Source organism: Astyanax mexicanus, chromosome 19 (assembly GCF_023375975.1).
Source record: "Astyanax mexicanus isolate ESR-SI-001 chromosome 19, AstMex3_surface, whole genome shotgun sequence".
NCBI lineage: Eukaryota > Metazoa > Chordata > Actinopteri > Characiformes > Acestrorhamphidae > Astyanax > Astyanax mexicanus.
The window spans coordinates 38,459,422-38,480,211 of NC_064426.1; the positions used below are offsets into that span (position 1 = coordinate 38,459,422).

At 37.0% G+C, this 20,790-nt stretch overlaps 1 protein-coding gene across 1 annotated transcript in view; it reads left to right on the forward strand.

Annotated features, from left to right (window-relative positions):
• Window positions 1-3,950: 3,950 nt before the first annotated feature.
• LOC103046751 (ral guanine nucleotide dissociation stimulator-like 1) overlaps window positions 3,951-20,790 on the forward strand; it is a 47,550-nt gene continuing 30,710 nt past the window's right edge. Inside the window, exons 1-3 of the mRNA XM_022664970.2 lie at window positions 3,951-4,284; window positions 16,481-16,770; window positions 20,662-20,706. Coding sequence (XP_022520691.1) covers window positions 4,261-4,284; window positions 16,481-16,770; window positions 20,662-20,706 — 359 coding nt within the window. The 5' untranslated portion in view covers window positions 3,951-4,260. The remainder of the gene's footprint in view (window positions 4,285-16,480; window positions 16,771-20,661; window positions 20,707-20,790) is intronic.

Here is a 20,790-nt window from a genome sequence, read left to right on the forward strand (position 1 = left end):
ATTCACTATTCACTGTATACCTGTAACTCTACCTCTTCGCTACTTTACAACTGATGCTCTCAAACACTTTATTAAGAGACAAGAAATTCAAGAATCATTAAATCTTGATGAGTTCAGCACAGCTGTTAACTGAAAGCCTGAATTCCAGGTGACTCGACCTCATAAAGCTGACTGAGAAAATCCAGCAGAGATATGTAAAGCTGCCATATAAGCAAGAAATGCTACTCTACATATATGATTATATATGTTTTTCTTCAGGGTTTTGATGACTTTAGTATTAATCTACAATGCGAACTTTTGAATATTACTGTATTTAAAAAGGACAGGCGTTGGAGAATGAAACTGAAACACCTGGTTTTAGAGCACAATAATTTATTGTGGTGACGGACAGTTCTGGTGGAAACAGGAGAGTTGAGGTGCACATTGAATTCTGCGTGATTTGATCGGCCGTGGTTTTATGTCTTTTGGATACAATCCGGGTTAGCACCCAAACATCCCTTTCAGACAGCTTCCTCTTACAGCGTCCACAGTTAATCCTGTTGGATGTGGTTGGTCCTTCTTGGTGGTATGCTGACATTACCCTGGATACCGTGGCTCTTGATGCATCACAAAGACTTGCTGTCTTGGTCACAGATGCTCCAGCAAGACGTGCACCAACAATTTGTCCTCTTTTGAACTCTGGTATGTCACCCATAATGTTGTGTGCATTGCAATATTTTGCATCATGGATTACAGCATGGATAACTGATTAAACAACAGATCCTAAGGCTAGTAAGGTAACGTTATCTGCGAGTTATGTATTGTGGATTACTGTGCTTTATTCTGTGAATGAAAAACAGATTCAGGAGCATCATGAAGTTGAGGAACATTCTCTTTTTTAAAGCAGAGTATTTAATGATGAGCACAGAGAGTTCAGTGCGTCAGAGTCAGTGTCCTGCTGCAGGAGTAGCAGGTGAAGGCTGAGGGCTGAGGGATGGATTCCAGCTGTTCTCCAGTCAGTGACGGCAGGTTCACTTTCAAGGTTTATTCTGCTGCAGAGACGCATATACATGTACCGTATTTTTCGCACTATAAGGTGCTCTTAAAATCCATTAATTTTCCCCAAAATGGCCAGTGCACCTTATAATCCAATGCGTCTTAAGTATGAATTTTACCAGTCAGGTATTTCAGGAGCAGTAAAGCCACTCTGCTGAAGTGCAGCATTATACAGGAGTTTCAGTTTAGTTCTCCGTCAGTATTAGCATTATCCGCTAACCGTGTTGAGCACTAGCTCTTTCACCCTCAAGAGGTGAGTAATATTGGCCTGTAGCATGCTGCTAGTCAAAGTCAATGCTGCTAACCACAGCACTAGCTTTTTTGCTGTTCAAGGGGTGAGTATTATCAGACTGTAGCATGCTGCTAACCCCGGATACCACTGCTGGAGCAGCATTAGCATTAGCTGCTAACCTCAGTGCTAGCTCTTTCCCCATTCAGAGGCGAGTATATCGATCTGTAGTTTGCGCGTTTACCATGTTAAAACAAGCTATATAGGACAAACCGCTAGCTAATAGCGCCCTGGTTTTCCGGAACTCTCAGGGTTCCTCCGTGTAGCGCTGTCGAGTGGCATTACTTGCTAGTTACTAGTGTCACATAAAATGTGCCCTTTAATCTGGTACGCCTCCGGTGCACTCCTAAAGGTCTATGTTACCTCCTGGCCGCCGCTGCGCTCCTCCAATGAACGTCGCCTCGCTTTACCAAACAAACATTCACACAAAGCAATCCAGACTGTTCTCATACAGAGTTCCCCAATGGTGGAACAAACTACCTTCCTCTACCAGATCAGGAGAATCTCTCACTATCTTTAATAAACTCCTGAAGACTGAGCTCTTCAAAGAGCACTTACTCTCCTAACACCTCTAACTAACTACCTTCCACTACCAGATCAGGAGAATCTCTCACTGTCTTTAATAAACTCCTGAAGACAGAGCTCTTCAAAGAGCACTTACTCTCCTAACACCTCTAACTAACTACCTTCTACTACCAGATCAGGAGAATCTCTCACTGTCTTTAATAAACTCCTGAAGACAGAGCTCTTCAAAGAGCACTTACTCTCCTAACACCTCTAACTAACTACCTTCTACTACCAGATCAGGAGAATCTCTCACTGTCTTTAACAAACTCCTGAAGACAGAGCTCTACAAAGAGCACCTACTCTCCTAACACCTCTAACTAACTACCTTCTACTACCAGATCAGGAGAATCTCTCACTATCTTTAATAAACTCCTGAAGACAGAGCTCTTCAAAGAGCACTTACTCTCCTAACACCTCTAACAAACTTTTAACCTCATTTTCTTCTTCCCCTTTTTTTCTTCCTCTATCCCATTATTTCTAGCCTCTCAAAAAAAAACTTCTATGTCCTTTATTGCTAATGTACATCATTATTGTAAGTCGCTTTGGATAAAAGTGTCCGCTAAATGTAATGTAATGTAATTATATAATTATTCACCATGCTTGTTTTTGAATTAATCCAACATTCATTCAACCTGGTAACATTCTCACAGCTGCTTCCTGTTATCTGATATTCTGTAATCTATCTAATAATCTGATCTGGATGGCGCTGGCTGCTGAAAAGAACTTTATTCTTTTGTAGAGGACTACTTTTTTTTTTTTCGAGCAGAGGTTTTATGCTTTTTTTTTTAGTAATAAAGTTATTTATTTATTAATTTCCTGAACTGTAATTTCCTGAAACATCCTTTCTACATATTGAAAAGAAATATGTGGTAAAATACAACCTCCTCCAGAAGTGTTGGGACAGTGAGGTCAATCTCATTATTTGACTTCGACATTATGAGGTGAATATGAGACAACAGATCAACGTTTTAGCTTTTATTTACAAGTATTTACATCAGGGTCCAATACGCTCTTGGTATTTTAATCTCAGTGACTTCATTAGGTAGAGTCACCTGGAATAGTTTGTCAGAGTCTTGAAGGAAGGAGTTCCTGGAGGTGCTGAACAATAGTTTCTGCTTTTCCTTCACGCTGTGAAGCTCCAGCTCATCCCAATTAAATCACCTCAAATCACCATCTCAGTTCATCAGGTTTAGATCAGGGGATTTATGTGGAGAACAAAACTCTTTTTTACTGTTTATTATGTAATTCCATTTGTGTGTAACTTTTAAAAGAGTAAGTGCAGTTACGTTAAATGTGTAAATCAGAAGAAAAAGACAGTCAATGACATGTGGACTGGTCTCAACTAATTTTTAATTTACATTAGTTACGATAATCATTAAAACATTTTAAACTAAAAACTCAATTCATTATTATTTACATTATTGAACCAAGTAATAAAGCTTGTTACTGTTTGACCTACTGTTAATTGATGTACCCTTATAATAAGTATAAGTCTTACAATACAATTATTTAGTGAAAATTGTATTATTTACTTATTATTACGGCTTAAAAATAATTTAGTAATGACTGTATTTTGTAAAAAAAAAAAAACACACACACACACACACACTTCCAGGATGACCCATGTATTTCTTTAGTTTGCTTTAATTCCGATTTTTAATTTATATTTTAAAATTACTAAAGTATTTTAATATTGTTATTTGGCTGTAACTGCACAACGTTGGTGCTACAAAAGTTTTTTACAAAGCTTTTTTTTTTACAAAGTATTTTGGCTACATTTATTTAAAGTGTTTTTATAAAATAATTATTAATCCTTTGTAATTGATTGTATTATTATTATGTATTTGTTGTTTGGACTTTTAAACTTATTTCATTTATTCATACGGATGTATAAACGTTAAATATTATTTTAAATTATAATAAATATTTTATTATGATTATACACGCCTTCCACTCCGTTTTCTCCAATCAGAAGGCCGCTGTCGTCCTTAGCTCCGCCCACTCGCCGCCCCTCTGTCGCACCTCTCAGCAGGGGGCGGGGTCTGGCTGAGTGCGGCTGTAGGAGCGCAAAGCGGGAGCAAAGCGGTGATCTGCGCGTCTTCATACCGAGCAGGAGGCACTTCTCCCGGCCACGCAGAGTCCTGACTCCCGCCAGCAGCTCCGGACTGAGCTCAGAACCAGCCGAGCAGATTTTATTCAGATATAAAGCGAGTTTAAACCGAAAACAAACGCGTTTCATTAATAAAAGACACTTTTTAACGTTAATTATCGAGTTTTCTATCGACACCTGTATCTAGTGTTCAGAGACACCGCAGTATGGAAGCTTTTACCCTGTAGGAGGAGAATCTGAGGAAAGCTGGACCTGAGACATGGGAAAATGGGAGTTAACCATGGTAAAGTACTGCTGCTCTCATTTACTGTTATTTCTTTTTTTTTGTAGCCTAAAATCAAATGAAAAAAAAAGAAAGCAATGAAAAAAAAACCCCTAAAAACATTTTACTATATTTTTCCTGGGAAAAACTCAAATTACAGATCCATGTAATGCAGTTTATAATAGTTTAAATTCACATTTTAGGGGAAAAAAACATTTTTACTATGTTTTTTTACTGGGGAAAACTCAAATTACAGATCTCTGTTTTGCAGTGTATACTCATATTTTAGAAAAAAAAAAAAAACATTTTACTATGTTTTTAACAGATCCCTGTATTGCAGTTTATGCTAGTATAAACTCATATTTTAGAAAAAAAAAAAACGTTTTTGCTATGTTTTTACTGGTAAAAACTCAAATACAGATCCCTGTTATGCAGTTTATACTAGTATAAACTCATATTTTTACAAATAATATATATATATATATATATATATTTACTATGTTTTTACTGGTTAAAAACTCAAAATACAGATTCCTGTATTGCAATTTATACTAGTATAAACTCATATTTTAGAAAATATACATATATTTTTACTATGTTTTACTGGTTAAAAACTCAAATTACAGATCCCTGCATTGCAGTTTATACTAGTATAAACTCATATCTTAGAACAAAATAATTTCTACATAGTTTTACTTGGGAAAACTCAAATTACAGATCCCTGTATTGCAGTTTATACTAGTATAAATTCATATTTCAGATATTAACTCTGGAATTTTTATTATTACAAATAATATCAGCTCTACAGATCTATACATTTATTCTGATTAGTCTCATACTAACATTACCACATATCCTTTATGTAATTCTGACCGGTCATATGTGTCATAGTCATTGATTTACATGTTATATCACTCTCTTAATATCTATAATTACTGTAGGTCAGACTAGTAAAATCTTTACTTTACTTACTCTTTAGATATCAATAATATAATTACTATTTAAAACGTTGGTTGTAGATAATGAAAAATGCATATTATAGAGATATAAAATGCACATATTGTAAATGCATGTAAAAATATTAATGTATATTTATATCCTGAAACTGTTTTATGGATAGTAGATCATCCCATAAATGTTGGGATAAATGATTGCTGATCATTATCATTTTAAGACCACTGCTATACTACACTGATATATTGATGACATAATATTATAATACTCCAATTACACACTTTTAAAGAGCAATTAAATTTAAACTGTGTGTTAAAAGTTCTCAGTAATTTTATTTTATTTTATTTTTATTTTATTAAAGGCAGCACAACTGGATAAAAGATTCACTGATCTTCATTTTCATGCAAATGAACACACAAGTCAACACAATGGGTTACATTAAGGACATTTCCATATAATGGCTTTACCATCAGTGTGAACGATGTGGTGTGTGAGCTGGGAAATCTGACAATATGTTTTATGGCTTTGTGAAACTTTTTTGGTAACACTTTATAATAAATATAAATGAATATTAATTAAAAGTGCTTATGACAGAATGTCTTTATTAATAAATTACTACTTGACCCAAGTTAAGACGCTTAACTCTTTTAGACTCGTCCCCCAAATAGACTTACTTAAGTTACTGCTTCTTTACCAGCAGAAATTAGGGAAAATCTGCATTAAAGAAAATTGGTTAAATTCTTTAATCAATAAATACATAATGCCTTGTTTAAAAAGTGACAGAGCTTGTTAATATATCTCTCTATCTATATATCTGATGGACGTGGTGGTCTGGAAGTGAGGTGTGTTCAGGTACATTTCTGGCATATTGCTATCTTGGGAATGGAAAACACAGGTGCTCCACTGACTGAATACAACCTAGACAGACTCCAACAATCAGATGTTCATTGATATCTTGGCGGGTGTGCAACGTGGGTGTGCTCTGCACTTTCAATTAGTGTTTACCTCTGCTTGTTACACACATCTGGACACGCAGTAGTGCATAAACTCAACTTTTACATCAGCAATAAACAGAATAAAAATAAAATAAAAATAATGTTACCGTAAATGACTTGGTCAAACACCCACACAGCGTGAACAAGCAGGTCAGTTTCCTCTTGCTGCGTTGGACACGTCCAGGGAGCTGCGCTGTTAAAATAGCAATCCGCCAAAGTCAGAGCGCACCTGGCTCTTAAAGGAAATGTCAAGTTACACCCAAAACACACCCATGATTAATCAAGAGAATTAGTACATGCCTTTTGTGGGGACTTGAGCCACGCAAGGTGTACTTTTCCCGATGTTACGATAGCAAAGACACACTGACACGCCCTAAATGTAACCAAATGTAACCCAAGCTGTAATTAGTCCTGTTTAATTAATGATGTGCAGCATAAACTGAATAAAAATTACTATGCCATGCATGAGAGATTATTTGAAAAGCAGTTTTAAAGAATCTGTATCTGCTGAAACTTTGATATAAATATTGCGTATTGTAAAATGTCTTTGTTTCCAGGGTAGCATGGTGTCCAAACATCCTGCTGTACCATAACACATGTCCTTAACCCCCATCTATCTGTCTGTCTGTCTGTCTGTCTGTCTGCCTGCCTGTGCAGAAGGTAACTGCTAGCTAAGAGCTGCAGTGAACTGAAGGGGAGTTGTCTAACACTGTGGTGTTCTGCTGGAGGGGAAATCCTCTCCCACCCACCCACACACACACCTGCTGTCCGTATATCACTGCTGAGTGTGAGGACAGACGGACAGATCAGGACATTGGATGAGGGTCGAGGGCAGAGGGGCGTTTTTGTGTCAAAGCCAAGTTTCTATTTAACTGCCATCTGGCTCAGTGTGTTGGCTGAAGCTTAGCGGGCTGTGATTTATGTGCATATATTGTTTTTTATATAGTTGAGACTCTCAACTACAGTTGCTTTCTCTTTCTAGTCTGAGTTCTTTCAGTTCCTTTAACCAGTAATCGCTGTTTACTTCTCTTAAGAACTTTCTTGAACTAATTTACCACAATCTGGGAAGATGTAGGCTTTTCTTGTACTTGTTGTGATTACAGTATTAGAGTTGAAGTGTAATTATAATAGATACATTTAGCCTGAATACAAGACGAGACACGGTTAAGTATGGAGGTGTACAGGTTCTGTATTGCATCCTGCAGCACACTTTTACCTGCAGATGTTGATGCAGCTGGGCCTGTAGATCCTGCTCTACACTCTTAGGTTAAGGAGACATGCCTGGGAAACTCTTGCAGTGTGTGGACGAGCATTATCCTGCTGAAAAATGCCATGAGAAATACCATGGCAACACGTGTGGCTGCAGGATGTTCTTTACATATCACTGAGCTGTTAGTGTCCCTCGTATTACTACTAGAGGTAACCAACTTTCGTATTAAATGGCTTTTCCATAACATCACACCAGCAGTTGGCTGAGGTAGTGTAAAGGCAGATTTGAAGGTTTCTGTGCTCAAACCAGACCATTGTTGGATCCCAAACAGAACCTGGATTCATGGCTAAAGATCTAAAGATGATATGACTCCAGTCTGTAGCAGTCTAGGTTTCTTTTTGATGACACCCCAAGCTCTGGAAAAAAATTAAAAGAGACCACTTCAGTTTCTGAATCAGTTTCTCTGATTTTGCTATTTATAGGTTTATGTTTGAGTAAAATGAACATTGTTGTTTTATTTTATAAACTACAGACAACAATTTCTCCCAAAATCCCACTCAAAATATTGTCATTTAGAGCATTAATTTGCAGAAAATGAGAAATGACTGAAATACCAAAAAAGATGCAGAGCTTTCAGATCTCAGAAAAGTTCATATTCTAAGATTTAAGAGTTCAGAAATCAATATTTGGTGGAATAATCCTGGTTTTTAATCACTTTTAATCACTGCTTTTGGATAACTTTATGCTGCTTTACTCCTGGTGCAAAAATTCAAGCAGTTCAGTTTGGTGGTTTGATGGTTTGTGATCATCCATCTTCCTCTTGATTATATTCCAGAGGTTTTCAATTTGCTAAAATCAAAGAAACTCATTATATTTTCATTTATGGCCCACTTGCATGCCTCTTATTATAGATGGATGTATGGATGGATTGATTGATGGATAGATATGGCTTTGGATGGTATGGTATGGAAAGGTGTAATAACCAAAAGATTTGGTTTGTTTAAACCTGGACAGGCTTTTTAAACAGGTAACAAACTGATTGAATAGAAACATTCATTTGATAGTGTAATGATAATTATGTTATCGACTTATGATATCACACAATAAAGGGACACAACCTCTCTTTGTCATTGATATCATACAATGAGCCCATTATATATAAAATGTGTTTTTAAGTAATAAAGTAATATTAATTATTGCAATAATATATCATCCATTATAAACGTATTTCATAAAGTAATCATGACAGGGCTATATAGACCCTGTGCTTTTTCTGTGTGTGAGTGTGTGAGTTGTGTAATTGTGACGCAGACACAATGCAAAACTCACCCTCAGCTTATTTGGCTGTGGTTTTGGGCATCATGTGGCTCTGGTTGGCCGCTGTGTGATTTCTGGAGTACGGACCTGCGCACTGAGACGGGTAAAAGCAGTGTATTCAGCTGGCTGCATGACGCTCATTGTATTTCTGTAACCTGGTTTAAGGACAGAGTGATTTCATTTGATTTAAACTGGAATACCCATGATGCATCTGGTGGGCTGTCTTGTGGACTTTTGAAACTTTGATGTTACACAACTGTCTATCATTCTAATCGCTCTGATCACGTAACTGTAGAGTGTTTCTTCTGCTAAAGACTTATATCATTATTCTTTATGACTGCGCTGAAAGTTTATGATCCTTTATTAGTTTATAGATCAATAAACTGCTTTACTGTCTGTACAGAAAGCTGTGAAGGCTCTTACAGTATGAGCTCATGTGTAATCATGTGAAAGAAGGAAGATTTGTAAAATGATATAATAAGAAAATCATCTGTACTGGAGTAGAGCCCATTCTTCTCATGCCTGCTGGCTTCTGACACGAAACGCGACACTCGTGACCTGATTGTATCAGACTCCAGTGCTGACACTGTGTTCTTAACTAGTGTTCACTAGTGCATATCATTGAAAAGTTACTTTATTTCAGTAATTCAGTGCAAAATTTTAAACTATATATATATATATATATATATATATATATATATATATATATATATTATATAGATGTATTACACACAGAGTGATCTATTTTAAGCGTCTATTTATTTTATTGTTGATGATTATGGCTTACAGCCAATGAAAAAACCCAACAATCAGTGTTTTAGAAAATTAGAATATTATATAAGACCAATTTGTACTTTTAGCAGTGTGGGCAGTGTGCCAAGTCCTGCTGGAAAATGAAATCTGCATCTTCATAAAAGTTGTCAGTAGCAGAGGAAAGCATGAAGTGCTGTAAGATTCTGTGGGAAAACAAAACTGCACTGACTTTAGACTTGATAATAAAACACAGTGGATCAACACCAGCAGATGGCTAAAGTCAGTGCAGTTTTGTTTTCCCACAAAATCTTACAGCACTTCATGCTTCCCTCTGCTACTGACAACTTTTATGGATAAGCAGATTTCATTTTCCAGCAGGACTTGGCACACTGAAGACACTGGCAAAACAATAAAACTGCTTAAAATTGAGAAGCTACTCTCTTCATCTTGTGTGGCATTCTGTATTATTTTGTTTCTAAACTGAAAGCAGAAGCATTTCTGAGTGGGGAAGAATAGGGATAAAATATAGTGTTTAATGGTACCAGTGTGCTGAAATGTCCATCCCTGCTAAGCCTAATAAAATATATTCATTCTAAAAACTGGGGTGTCCAGTCGCTTTTCGCGGGAGTTCTTCTTCTGGCCACGTCACACATCTTTACGTACTTAAGTTACACGTACAGCCTCTAAAAGAGGATCTGGTTCAGTTTTACTGAACGCGAGCGGATGGTGGAGCACTGGAGACTTCAGAGGAGGAAACTCAGAGCTCAGTAACTCATTCACTCATAGTAAAAACCAAAGAAACAGAGTGAAATTTCTGACTGAACATAACCTGGAACTGGATTAATCCGCTCTGAAAGGAGACCGCATCACACCCGCCCAGTTTAAAATGATTCTTCCGCATGCTCTGTGCAATTACCCACTCTCACCAGAGAGGGCCCTAAATCCCCTAAATCCCAAAACATACAGACATCAGCTTGATTAGTGCGCTTGCCTCTCATCACTGGGGTCTTGGGTTCAAGTCCCTGTCTGGGTGGAGTTTCCCTTGTTTGTCCTCATGTGTCCTCATTGGTTTCCTCTGGTTTCCTTTCAAAACATCTACTGTAAATTTCCCTGGCGTGTGAATGAGTGTGTGTGTGTGTGTGTGTGTGAGAGTGAGAAAGTGTGTCAATATAGACTGTCCTGTCCTGGATTAACCTAAGTGGTTGATGCAGGGCTCCAGGTGGACAGTTGTTTCCGGTTGAGAGTATGCTTATAACACTTTTCCGTTTTTTTTCTGTGTCCTGCTTTTAACACTTACACAACTATAAGAACTGACTGTTCACTTTCTGCCTAATATATAATTCCCATGACAGAATGCACTGTAGATGAAGTAAATCAATTAATTTGCCAGTGGTTTTAATGTGTATACATATGTACACTGATGACGCATAACATTATGACCATTATATCCATTTTTCTACACCTATTTTCCATTTTCATATATTGGACAGGCTTAGGACTGTCACAATAAGTATGTTATCGATATATCGTACAATATTGGAAATTGTAAAAGATTTATATTCTGATTTTTATTATTATTCCAAGTTTATTAGTCTTTAAACGTGTGTAATTGAACTATTATTGTATTATTATATCAGTGACATGCAATGATAATAAAAATATAACATAGTTTATAGGCCTGTCACGCTAACATTTTCTTGTGGATGATATATTGTCTATAGCTACAAATTATTGTCATAAATGATATTATTCTCATTTTATGACCATTAAATATAATAATATAATAGTATATCAAAGCAATTAAACCCTTCTAAAGATGACTAAACCCACTGTAGTTTGTCCACACTGTGATTATGGAGTCGCAGTTACTGAAGCACTGATTGGTCATAATTGCATAATTGGCTAAAATACTTGTACTGTTCACAAACATATGTGAACAAACATACAAATAAACATATTTATAGATGATATCACCATTTCAAATATTATTGAGGTTATGTTCCTTTTTTACTTTTTTACTGTCAGATGACGGGCCTTATCGTTTACTGTAGTTATATCTGAAACATATCGTCCAAACAAAAATAAAATAAAACAGTTGACGTGACAGTCAGATTAGACTCAAGTTTAAGAAATTTAGATTAGATTAGACTATCTGGTAAATTGAAAATTATCTGGTAAAACAAAAACAACAACATTTACACAACACAACTACTGTATTAGCAGTGCATCTCGAAAAAAATTAATATCATTGAAAAGTTACTTTATTTCAGTAATTCAGTTCAAAATCTGAATCTTATATATTATATTATTTTATACAATTTTAAGCGTTTGTTTCTTTTTCATATATTGTTGATGATTATGGCTTACAACCAATATAAACCCAAAAATCAGTGTCTCAGAAAATTCGAATATTATATAAGATCAATTGTTACTTTTGTCAGTGTGGGCAGTGTGCCAAGTCCTGCTGGAAAATGAAATCCGCATCTCTGTAAAAGTTGTCAGCAGCAGAGGGAAGCTGTAAGATATGAAGTGCTGTAATATTTTGTGGGAAAACAAAACTGCACTGACTTTAGACTTGATAATAAAACACAGTGGATCAACACCAGCAGATGACACGTCTCTCCAAACCATCACTGATCATCAGTAAATTTTATTATCAGTACATTTCATTTGGATATTATATTCAATGATATTCTAATTTTTTGAGATGCATTAGTATATAAGTGGGAATATCCAGTATTCAGTATGTACTGATATTATTAATGTAGAATTATCAGAATTATTGCTGTGTTTCTGATTCTGCTCTGTTCGTCTCAGTAAAGTGTTACGTAACGATGTTCCAGGTGCTCTTCCTTTGAACTGTTCCTCGAGCGCCGGTTCTTTTTACTCGCCGGCTTCGTACATTTACATTAAACAAAGGGCACCTCTGATGCTTATTCATCAGAAACCGTAATGAACTCGTGCTCGCTTTAGAGGAACAGATGAATAGTTGCACCTGAGGCTGCTAATAACCATAAATACAGGAAAGTTCAGACTGCATGTTCTTAACAGCCTGTGAACACAAAAGCAGAACAGCACTGCTCATAGATTATTTATACAAGCTGAGGGACACAAATTGGTAACACTTTAAAGTAAGACTACCTTTATAAAGGCTTTACGAATGGTTTATAAATGAGTTTATTAATGTTTATTTATTAGGTATTAGGTATTAGCAAATATTTAAAAACACATTAATAAACAGTTTAAAAAAAAAAAAAAAAAAAAAAAAAAAAAATATATATATATATATATATATATATATATATATATATATATATATATATATATATATATAACAACACATAGATAGCAATGGCAACAGTGAGCTAAAAAACATCTAATTTGGTTCCACACTTATTTATACTGTCAAACTTTAGATCTTTCTAAATACTTATATTAAATGACTACATTGATTTAAATGACTGAGTAAACAACGACTCACTCTTGCCTTTTCAATTGATGTGTTATAACTGCTTATCAATGGTTCTTAAAGCATTTACAACCTAATCAAATAATAATTCATAAACTCACTTATAAACCATTTATAAACTCTTTATAAGGGTAGTCTTATTTTAAAGTGGTAACCACACATTTAACTCCACTGATCGTATAGGACACTTTGTAGTTCTGTAAGTACGGACTTTTATCTCTAAATACTTTATTATTCTCCTCCTTTCACACTGTTCTTCAATACTCAGAACCCCCACAAGATAGAAAACCACCACAGAGCAGCTATTATTATTATTATTATTATTATTATTATTATTATTATTATTATTATTTGGGTGTTGGGTGGTCATTATTCTCAGCACTGCAGTGATTAGCACTGATTAGCATGGTGTATAGAGGTGTACAAGGTGTTAGTAGTGTGTGTTGTGCTGTTGGTACAGTGAGTGAATCAGATACAGCAGCAGTGCTGCTGGAGTTTTTAAACACTTTTTTAAACACTTGAGCCTATCTGGATGGTATTAGTTTCTTAGGGGGACGTCTGTGAAAAATATTTCACACTTCTACTCAGTGATAAAACTCTTGCACTCTTCCGGACTGCAGTGAAAAAAACAGGAGGACCAGTGAGTTATTTTTTTAGCTTTCTCGGTCACATGACATCACGTTCAGTAGCTCCTCCATTTCCACTCGCTGTTGTGTTTTTACATGGATCTCTGTGTAATTATGGTGCGCGGCAGTGGACAAATAGCTATTTTATTAAACACAAGGAGGTAAAACTCAGAGATGTGCGTCTGGACAGGACTAAAATTACCGAAGGACCACGGAGTTCAGCGAAAAACAGTAGACAATTCAGCCTGTAGAGAGAAAAACAAGTTCATGGTCGTTCTGGATGGGAATAAAATCACAGAGGACCCCCTATAAAAGAGAAAATTACCCCAGAACCCCCTGAGAAACTAATCCCATCTGAATTGGGCTTTTGGGATAGGGAATTTTGCCATTAAACTCCATTTCGTAATATTGTAACATTATTGAAAACAAGAATATTTACTGCATTTACCCTTTAAATGTTTGTTCAAAGTTAATATGCAGGCTCAAAATATGCTACACTTTAGTTTTGTGGCAGATTTTTGTTGCTGCATTATGGTACTTAGTTTTTTTTGTATTTATTATTTCATACAAAATCAGGGTCTTGGTAATTATCATTTACTAAATGTTTACAACAAACATTTTTGATTTTTTTTGTTGATCATGTATGATACTCTTACTACATTATATTACATTCAAGTAATAAATGAATAAAACTGTTTATAATAAATAATAAAACTGTTAAACACAATAAAAACAAATAAATATCAAGATAAATACACACAAATAGGGGCCATATTGCCCACCCCTAGTCATGTGTTTGCCTTTACACTTTAACAGTTTAACACTTTGTGTGTATGCAGTGTTGTTATCCACCACACTGACCATCTCTAATACACCGTCTCTTATTTTTACCTGTGGATTCACATGTTTGGCCTGCAGCTGATGCTCTAATGGGCCGTAAATAGCAGTCTGAAATCCGCCCAGCCGCTCATTATCAGCTTTTTTTGCGGTGGTCTGTAATTAGGTTACTCAGCGAGGTGTTAGCCAGTGAGAGGCTCACCTGTGCCTCCGATCACACGCAGGGTTCACGTGATGACAGGTACTGCTGTACTGGCTGACCCAGTTCTGCGTGAGAGTGTGCGTGAGTGGATGATCTCAGTGGGTGTTTGCTGTGGGTCTCAGAGCTCTGCTTTTAGCTGACGGATCAGCACTCGTTGTTGTTCCTCTAAACACCGGGCCTGAGGGCTGCAGGGCTCTAAACAAAAGAGTGAGAAAAAATTACAGAACGTTCCTGTGGGAGAAAAAAAAGCGTCTGATCTGAAAGTCATTTAAGTGTTACTGTGGGCTGATCCCATACTCAGTATCAGTTTCGGTTCGATTCTGAACGAAATTACAGGATAGAAACATTACAAAAAAGTGATCAATATTGACACTCTCAGAATCTGTTTCTCTATTAGCCATAGCTCTATAGTTTGTGCCCATCACATTTTTTATATTCATAAATTAGTACGTGTTACATTAGTTCTAGCTTATTCTCTGTACTGTTTTGTTCTGTTATTTGTTTGTTGTTTGTTATTTGTTTGTACTGAGCGGGTCAACCCGAGTAGGATGGGTTCCTCTGACTGAGTCTTGGTTCTTTCCAAGGTTTGTTCCTCTTAAAGGGAGTTTTTCCTTGCCACTGTGTCACCATAAAATTGGCATCTCTGTGGTGCTGCTCATAAGAGGCGTGGACCTGTTTTTCTCTGTAAAGCTGCTTTGTGACAACTTCTGTTGTAAAAAGTGCTATATAAATAAAACTGAATTGAATTGAATTGGCATATTTGTGGACCCCAAAAAGTTAAGGAAGGGAAAAATCTATATCTGATTGATATTGATATAAGCAAGTACTTAAGGTTACAGTTTTTGTATCTGGTCAAACTTAGAGGCAGATCCAGTCAATAGTATGGACCATAATATATGTATTTAAAAACAATAAAAAAATCCATATTGTTAGTGATACTAGCTATATTCTGTCTTGTAAACGGTCAGTTTATGTATTTGTTTTACTAATTCAGGGCCAATTTGGTCAAATTCACTAAACTTTATAGGTGTTTTTATAGAAGTTGTTCCTTAAAACAAATTATTAACTGGAACCATTTTACATATGAAGTATATCTAATTATATAAAGAGTGTACATCATGATCATGCATCACGCAGTTAATATAAATAACACATTCTTGTGTATGAATTCAGTGAGAGCAGTTTAGAAAAGAAGAGAGCACTTCAGTTTCTGAACATATTTAGAGCTTTTATTTGCAGAAAATGAGAAAATTACTGAAATAACAAAAAAGATGCAGAGCTTTCAGACCTCAAATAATGCAATTAAAGGTTCAGAAATCAATAGTTGGTGGAATAATCCTGGTTTTTAATCACTGTTTTCATGCTTCTTGGCATCATTTTCTCCTCCCCCAGTCTTACACACTGCTTTTGGATAACTTTATGCTGCTTTACTCCTGGTGAAAAATTCAAGCAGTTCAGTTTGGTTTGATGGCTTGGGATCATCCATCTTCCTCTTGATTATATTCCAGAGATTTTTTAATTTGATAAAATCGAAGAAACTCATCATTTTTAAGTGCTCTGTTATTTTAGCCAGTCATGCAATAATGACCAATCAGTGCTTTAATACATTTACACAGTGTGGACAAAATGCACTATAAAGAAAAAACGATATATTTCCCTATTTCCCTATTAATCTATGATTAATATTTTTTAACTCTTTAAAGGGTATAATTGTTTTGTTATGCTGTTGTATTATCATTATATCAATAACATTAAATTGTCATAAAATGACAATAATATCGTTTATCGCAATCTTTTCTGGAAGGATATATCGTCCTCAACTCAGGTTAGTGTTTTTTTGTGTTGCTGTTTCAGGATCCAGTTCAGGAGTGGGGTGAGGAGTTTGAAGATGGCGCTGTGTTTGGTATCACGCTGCGCAGAGAGCCGGTTCAGCAGGCGGGCGAGGGCCCGGAGTCCTGCCCCTGCTCCGGGTTCGTTCAGTACCGCACCTGTAAAGTACGGAGGCTGAAAGCGGCCACTCTGGAGCGGCTGGTGGCTCACCTGTTCGACCCCTGCTGTCAGGAACAGGACTACGGGAGGATCCTGCTCTCCACCTACCGCACCTTCACCAGCTCCAACCAACTCATCCAGATGCTCTTCCAGAGGTCTGTGTTCCAACATCTGTAAATTCACCCATAATCACCATGATATTAATTAATCAGCTATAATAATTGAGCATTTCCTAATGAATTACATCCAAATATTGTATACAGAGGTTGGTCAATGAAACTCAAACACTGGTCATCTTCATTAATTGCACATTGCACCAGTAAGAGCAGAGTGTGAAGGTTCAATTAGCAGGGTAAGAGCACAGTTCTGCTCTAAATACTGCAATGCACACAACATTATGGGTGACATACCAGAGTTCAAAAGAGGACAAATTGTTGGTGCACGTCTTGCTGGAGCATCTGTGACCAAGACAGCAAGTCTTTGTGATGCATCAAGAGCCACGGTATCCAGGGTAATGTCAGCATACCACCAAGAAGGACCAACCACATCCAACAGGATTAACTGTGGACGCTGTAAGAGGAAGCTGTCTGAAAGGGATGTTCGGGTGCTAACCCGGATTGTATACAAAAAACATAAAACCACGGCTGATCAAATCACGACAGAATTCAATGTGCACCTCAACTCTCCTGTCTCCACCAGAACTGTCCGTCACCACAATAAATTATTGTGCTCTAAAACCAGGTGTTTCAGTTTCATTGTCCAACCCTTGTACATTTTAACTTTTAATATTAATAGAATTATTATTGAACAATTACAAATAGAATAGAACCCCACAATTTATCTTTTGCATGTTTGATTGTGATGCAGATCTGATTGCCTTTGTGAAAAAAGGTATACTTAAATTATGCTGAAATAGGTCTGTACTTAAGTTATGTTCTTTTGGAACCACTAATTTGTACTTAATTATTACTTGACTGTGGGGCCCTATTTAATGATCTACAGACGAGCTGTCAATGCTGCACCATGCAGGTTGATTTGAAACTTTGCTATTGTAATGACGGGAAAAGTACACCTTGCACAGCTCAGTATGTGCAAAAGGCATGAACTAATCCTCTTAATTAATCATGGGTGTGTTTTGGGCGTAATGTGAATTAAACCAATCAGAGTGTCACTTGCAATTCATTTTAAGAGCCAGGTGCGCTCTGATTTTGGCAGATTGCTATTTTATTGGTGCATCGCTTCTGCGCATCTCAGCAGAGGACACTGTCCTTCTTGTTCAGGCTGTAAAGAACATCAGTGTCATTTTACTGTGTATTCTGTTTATTGTTGATATAAAAGTTTTGTTTATGCACGTTCATGCACAGCGCATCTGCATTGCCAAGATAGCAATGAACGTCTGACTGCTGAGTGTTGTCAGGGTTTAAATCAGTCAGTGGAGAACCTGTGTTTTCCGTTGCCAAGATACAGTAGCAATATGGCAGGAATTCACCTATATACCACCCATAATCAAATTAAAAAGTCAAAGTACCACCTAAAAGTTATCCATAGGAACATATGCAAGGAAACTAGGGAGAGAACGATGTGGACAAAAATGGCAATGCGTGAAAATGCTGTTGGATATCCTGATACCAATATAAAACACAATAAATTAATGCTATTAAGGTGAATTCTGTAAACTCTAGTCATTGTGTCCAATAAAACCAGGCACATATTTAGGACCCACGGATTTGGAAATCCCCTGGTACCCACATGCATTTGCTTTTTTTTGGTACATTAAAACCATTTATTTGGTGGTGTACCACCTTGGTGTGCTTCAAGTACCACAGTTTGAGAACCACTGGAACTGCTGTTATTTAAAAGACGTAGACGGAAGGTGTGAAAATAGACTGTTGGAGGGGTGTAAGATAGCAATGAGCATCACGACGCACCTTGCTTAGGGTGTATATAATATAGGGCCCTGTATGTGATAGTCTGGGGTTTTGTTTTGTATCATTCTGTCCCACCTGCAGTTTCCTGCCTTCATGACTGTTATTAATGACCGTGTTATTTAACCGTCGGCCTCTAGCCTTGAACTCACATCCCATGACTGGCCTGTACGGGTTGCTGGAAAACCCTCCCTTTCTGCTGTGAGCCAAATGTTTCCTGGAGAAGTCGTGGGCCTGGAGTGATTTCTCCTGAAATGTTGACACCATGGAGTAAAGCCAGGCTGGAGGCTTCAGAGAGTCTGCAGTTTTACTCTTAACTGAGCTGATTTTCACTGTATTTGTACGTCTTGAGTCTCCTCCAGGGTTACATTTTCGCTTACTGAAACTAGGGCTGCACGATATATCGTTTAAGCATCATCATTGCGATGAGCGCATGCACAATAGTCACATTGCAGAACGCGTGATGTTACTTAAGGCAGTTAAATCAAACACGTCATGTTGCAATGTTTAGATTTATTTTATTGAAGAAGATACACAGTGCTGTCTCTCTGTCTGTGTGAGTGACAGGCTGCTGCTGCCTAAGAAGCGTGAGGGGGAGGGGGAGCATGAGGGGGAGGGGGAGCATGAGGGGGGGTGGGGGGCAGGAGTAAATACGAGGTAACCGCATGGCCTCCATTCACATGGTTGGGCAAGTGCTTGTAAACGTGAGCATGTGTGGAAAGCTGTGCACCTCAGTCCAGCACAGTTTTGCAGCGCAGATATTTCCAGTTACAGCTGAATTCACGCTTTTAATCCCAGAAAAAAACACTCTTATTTACCTTCTAAAAAGTAATTTAAATGCCTGATTAAAGGGCGGACTGCTGTTGCTTTGCTGTTTTCCTCAGGTTTTCTGTGCTCGGTGTGCAGTATGGGGTGTGTTAGGTGGTTGCTAAGGTGTTGCTATGTGGTTGCTAAAGTGTTGCTATGGTATCAGTGGTGGTTGCTAAGGTGTTGCTAAGTGGTTGATAGGTGGTTGCTAAGGTGTTGCTTTGATGTCTGTGGTGGTTGCTATGGTGTCTTTGGTGGTTGCTAAGGTGTTGCTAAGCAGTTGCTAGGTGGTTGCTAAGGTGTTGCTAGGTGGTTGCTAAGGTGTTGCTGTGGTCTCAGTGGTGGTTGCTAAGTTGTTGCTATGTGGTTGCTAAGGTGTTGCTATGGTATCTGTGGTGGTTGCTAAGTGTAGTTTTTTGTGGACAGTTGTTTGTTTTTAACAGTAACTGCATAATAAACTCCACAAAAGAAACTATAAATATATTATATGGTTTCTTTTGAAGAGTTTTATTACTCTTCAAAAGAAACCATATAATATATTTATAGTTTCTTTTGTAGAGTTTTTTACATAACACCTTTTTGAATCTGGCACCTTACAAATAACCCAAAGTATGAAAAAAATATTCAAACTAGTACTAGAACTAATAAAAACAAACTAAAACTAAGCACTAATAAAACAATAAAAACTAATAAAATCTAGCAAACACACTCTAAAAACAAAATTCAATTAAAACTAACTGAATTGGAGAAGAAAAACAAATTGTAAACGAAATAAAATAAAAAAAATTAAACTATTATACCCTGGGTCTCCTCCAGCCTCGTCTGTTTTCCACTCAAATAAGACGCATTCCAGACGATCTCTGAATCTCTGAGTCTTTCTGAAGGTCGCCTGGAGCGAAGGCTGGCTGCCTCACGTTTTAAAGGACGTGTTTTTTAAACAAACTCCGCTCGGAAAGACAATCAACAAAGGTGGCTTCCAGTTAAGCGCATTGCGTCATTCCTCCCAGACGACTCTCCTGTGTCTCAGCATGTTTTCCCCTGAGGACAATTGGTAGTTTTGGACAAATGCTCAGCGTGATCATTGGTTGGTGTTGGTGGCTCTTGTTTTAGTGCTGATCCCAGAACTTTGTGCTTTTAAAGACTTTAATGAGGGGTATTAGCATTAGTTAGCATTCAGCTCTTTTTACTCAGACGCACAGTGAGCATGTTTCATGTTTCAGGGCTGAAACTGATCTAAAACTGGTGAAAAGTCTTCAGTTTTGGGTTGAACTCTTTCGTATTAAATGTGTTTATATTGTCTGTTCTCTCAAACAGGGACAGTCTTGATGAAGAGTTGGACAACAGCAAGTGTCATAACAGGTATGATGCATATTATACAGCACTGGATCATTTTTTTAGCCATCCTACTTTGATGAAGGAACACATTCAAGGGTTAAACAAACT